Source organism: Mchenga conophoros, linkage group LG23 (genome assembly GCF_057382185.1).
Source record: "Mchenga conophoros isolate Kocher_MC1m ecotype Shallow Benthic linkage group LG23, M_conophoros_male_GT1.1, whole genome shotgun sequence".
In the NCBI taxonomy this organism is placed as follows: Eukaryota; Metazoa; Chordata; class Actinopteri; order Cichliformes; family Cichlidae; genus Mchenga; species Mchenga conophoros.
In genome coordinates, this window is record NC_140547.1 from 196,726 (window position 1) to 201,260 (window position 4,535).

General features: G+C 48.8%; 1 protein-coding gene across 1 annotated transcript; it reads left to right on the forward strand.

The window, feature by feature from the left end:
* Positions 1–1,056: 1,056 nt before the first annotated feature.
* LOC146546249 (uncharacterized protein F54H12.2-like) lies at positions 1,057–2,313 on the forward strand. The gene has a single exon (XM_085263841.1). The coding sequence runs from the start codon at positions 1,057–1,059 to the stop codon at positions 2,311–2,313; it is 1,257 nt and encodes a 418-aa protein (XP_085119967.1).
* Positions 2,314–4,535: the final 2,222 nt, after the last annotated feature.

Sequence of the window (4,535 nt, forward strand, 5' to 3'; positions counted from 1 at the left end):
GCGGACGACGGAGGAAGATCAGCCCCTGGTGATTTTAAAATTCGGCAGGGGAGGTCATTACGGACGCGTTAAAGATCTATTGGATCACCTGGTGCCGGCGATCCAAAAGTACGACCCGTCCTTCGAGGCTTCATTCAACAACGTCACCAAGCGTCTGGATATCAAAGGAGTCGGGAGCCATAAAATAAAGGTCTTCCCTCCTCTGGCTTACATGCTAGGATTGAAAACGAACGAGTGGTGGACTCTGTCAAAGCGCTCTACTCCGTATCCGTGCGATATGAACGCGGGCGTATATAACCTGTTTCTCTACACCGACATCGTTCAGTACCAGCCGGTCGGTGACAGTTACTCACCGTTGCTCAGCGTCCTTAACGTGAAAGGCGATTACGGAGACGTGATCAGCATCAGACATAATACTGTCCATTACTTGCGCGTTTCTAAAAAATACATTAAAACCATACGCGTAGAAATTAAAACGGACCGCGACAGATTCGTGGATTTTGTTTACGGGAAAACGATAGTCAAGCTGCACTTTAAACCGGCTTGAGAATGGCTGCGCGTCTCCCGCAGGACCCTCACCGTTTTGTGAGGTATTATGAGGGGCAGGTGGGAGGTTCCCTTCCGGGTTTTTACGGAGCGCCCGTGATGTACGGCAGAGGGATAGGATCCATCTTCTCCAGACTGTTTCGTTTCGTGTCTCCTCTCTTCAAATCCGGGTTCGCCGTAGCTAAACCTCACCTGAAAACGGCCGCAACCAATATCGCTACAGACGCTGTGAAAAGAGTGATGGGTAAGCTGACAGAGCCTCGCCAGGAGGGGGCGGGGGGTATGATGGTGCTCTCCCGCAGGAAGAGGAAACGCCCTCCGGGCGAGCGGATTAAAAATAAAAGCGTCGGAGTAAAAAGTAAATCAGTTAAGGCTGGCAGCGGGAAGAGAAGGAAGCCCCAGAGGAGCTCTGACATATTTTAGAAGAAAATAAATAAATAAAAAATGTCTCTCTTACACAAGAAATCTGCCGAATGCAGCCTTGCCGAACTGGATCTATTTTCGGCTCCCATGACCCAGCTATCCATAGAGGATAAAAAATATCAAGAATGTCAGCCCCTCTCTGCTTTGAACGACAACTCACCCATCGAATTTTTCATCCCCGGAGACGGGGAAAAGTATCTCGATCTGAACGACACCATGCTCCATCTGAGAGTGAAAATTACGGAAAGGGACGGGACCAACATCCCACCCGACGCGGGGGTAGCCCTCATCAATTATCCTCTCAACACAATTTTCAGCCAGTGCGACGTTATTCTGGGGGATCGATTGATTTCGCAGTCCAGCGCCACCCATCCTTACAGGGCCATGATCGAGACGCTGCTCAACTTTTCAGAAGACACTCTAAAGAGTCAATTCAGCGCCGGTCTGTTTTACAAAGACACTGCCGGAGACATGGATTCTATAGTTATAAGCAACGGGCCAAACAGAGGGATAAAACAGAGAGCCGTTTTCACGGCCGAGTCGCGAGAAGTGGACCTGCTGGGTCCCCTCCACGCAGATATTTTCTTCTGCGAGAGGCTCCTGCTGAACTCTGTGGATTTGAGAATTAAATTGATACGCAACAGCGATGCCTTCAGTCTGATGGGAACTCGGGATTCGCAGTTTGCTCTGAAAATAACTTCGGCCTCTCTGTTTGTTAAAAAGGTCACTGTCTCGCCGGCCGTCAGGCTGGGGCACGCCGCGGCCCTGATGAAAGGAAACGCCCTCTATCCTCTTTCGCGCGTTTCTGTGAAAACCTACTCCATCCCTGAAAATTCCAGGATCTGCAACCAAGAGAATCTCTTTCTGGGAGCCATGCCCAAATACGTGGTCCTGGGCATGGTTCATCACGACGCCTTCACCGGGAGGAGGGATCTGTCGCCTTTCAACTTTAGACACAACGATGTAGAGTATCTGGCGTTGTGTCAGGACGGCAGGCAGGTGCCCGCCAAAGCTTTCCAGCCACAGTTTGACCGCGGAAATTCGGTCAGGGAGTTTTATCACATGTTTTCCGCCACGGGGAGACACCTCAAAGATTTACCTCTGAGCATCGATCGCCGGGAATTTAACGAAGGGTACGCCCTTTTTGCCTTTAATCTGGAACCCAGCGAGGATGCTGACGCCCTGTCTCCCGTCTCCAACGGGAATTTGAGGCTGGAGATGAGATTCAGAGTTCCTCTACCTCAGACCACCACTCTCATAGTGTATGCCTGCTACGACTCAATTCTGGAGATTGACTCAGACAGGTGCTGGTGGATTATTACTAAAATATACACACATGGATAACCTTCAGCTGGAGCACATTCTACATCGCGCCTTGGGAGACGTTTTCTGCGGTGTTTGGGCCTCGGACCAGCTGGCCTTTTTGAGGCGCGACTTTAAACCCCCCGCCTACTTTATAGTAAACACTCACCCCTCGCACTTGAGGGGAGAACACTGGCTGGCTCTGACTCTGGAAAAGGACGGTTCCTCCACTTTTTTTGACTCTTACGGATTCCCTCCCGACTTTGCTCACTATCCCTCGGTCATCTCAGAGTTTCTGGAAGGCCGCTCTGACAAAATACTCTATCACGATCGTCAACTTCAGCACCCTATGTCTGTCGTTTGCGGGCAACATTGCATTTTTTATCTATGTCACAAGGCTCAGGGGTTATCCGTCGGTAAAATACTTTCTCTGTACTATAACGATGTGTTTAAAAATGATGACATGGTGTCTGACTTTCTGAAAGGACGCTGCCCCGCTCGCTCTCGCAGAGGTCATCACGGGGCGTGCTCCTTACAAAAGTTTAAAGATGTGTGTATCAAATAAAGAAACGTAAACAAAAAAAAGTTTGTTGCAGCGTTTTTTATTTCATTTGTAAACAAAAAAAACATTTGATTTTACATAGAGGTCCAGGTCGGGGAAAGCGTTATTTTGACCCGAGAAGGTTTTCTCCCCCTTCGCGCAGGTGTCTGTCCTCCCTCCTCCTCCTCCACAGATTTAAGACGCGCATACTGATCGCGAGCTATACGGTTATGTATTGAGGATGAGGGTATGTTTGTTTCGACCAAAGTAGTTAAAAACGCGTTCCATCCTTTCGGTCGCGTTTGGTTTTTACTTTTAAAAGAGAGGGAGAGGTTTTTAAATAGATCGATCATGTGCGAACCCCGCACCGCATCCCCCTTGTAAACAAATTCACCCCTCTTTGTCCATCCTCCTCCACCCTCAGGTAATTTCTGCATAATGTAGCGGGCGTTTTTGCGATCTCGAGGGGGTAAGGATTTTAATACTTCTTCCATCATTTCATCATCCTCCTCTCTGGGCCGCTGCACTTGTTGCTGCACCTGCTGATGCACCTGCTGCTGCACCTGCTGCTGTTGCACCTGCTGCTGCGCCTCCTCTGGCGGGAGCTGGAAAGTCAGCCTACTCTCCTCGTCCCGGTCCTGTTTAGAGAGTGTGAGATATCTCCGCAGCAGAGACTCGTATCTTTTGATTTTTTCATACGAATTTAGCCGCGGATCCTCCAGTATGGCTTTCATCTTTTCGTCCAAATCGTCTTTGGCAGTTTCTCTGACGGTAGGCTCGGTGGGTCGGGTCAGTTTTTTCAACTCGTGAGAGGGAACGAGAATCATTTTTTTAAACATCTCAGCGTTTTTGAAATATTCCTCCCAGCAGGTTCCCCAGAATGGGTACGGCTGCGGACAGCAGAGGGAAAAGAAACCCGCCCGTTTGTTTCTTTAAAACTTGACGCTTACGGTTTAAACTCGTTTTCTTGTCGGCCAGCAGCCTGATGATCTTTTTCTGGCGTTTCAGTTTTTGGTATTGAGGAGCGGAAAGAGGTATGTTTCCCTTTAAAAGATTTAAAGCTATCTCGCACAGCGCCTGGAGGAAATCCGGGGAGCTGTGAGCGAGAATGTCTTTGCGTTTCTGCGGCGACGCGTGGTACAGAGCTTGCAGTAAGACTGCGTTTCTTTTTATACGCTGAGACATGGCTACTTGGGTTTAGGCAGGTAAATGACGGGGTACTGCCCCGGAAGCAGACCGGCGCGCACTCTGTAGCGTTCTGGGCACGAGGGAGTGAGATCGAGGATTAAATACCCGTGGGGCTCCTCGGTGGCGTCTTTGAAACTGTCTGAGAAAAATGTTTTTTGCGAAGGGAAAATCTGACGGGCCAAAATCTCAATCTGCAGCTTGTCTCTGGGGTTTTTAAACAACACCATATAATTGGAGTTTAAGCTGATGGTGCGGCTGTATTTACCCTGATGAAAAACGTTCTGGGTTAGCATCATAACCGAGACGTTTTTATGGTGGCGGTATTGAGTGAAAATTTTAACCACTTCCTGGTGATCCGAGGCCTGAAAGATGACGTCATCCAGCACCACCAGAACGTCTCGGAAATCTTCAAAAGAATCAGGCAGCCCTTCGATAAATTTAATGTTTTTATTGGTCTTTGAAAGCTCCTCATACATGGGTTGAAAAGAAGTATAAATCCACACAATATTCGCGGGCACAGTATCCATGACGCGTT

What these genes read in the sequence shown, in the direction of transcription:
- LOC146546249 (XM_085263841.1), top strand. Translation starts at nt 1,057, where the DNA reads ATGACCCAGCTATCCATAGAGGATAAAAAATATCAAGAATGTCAGCCC.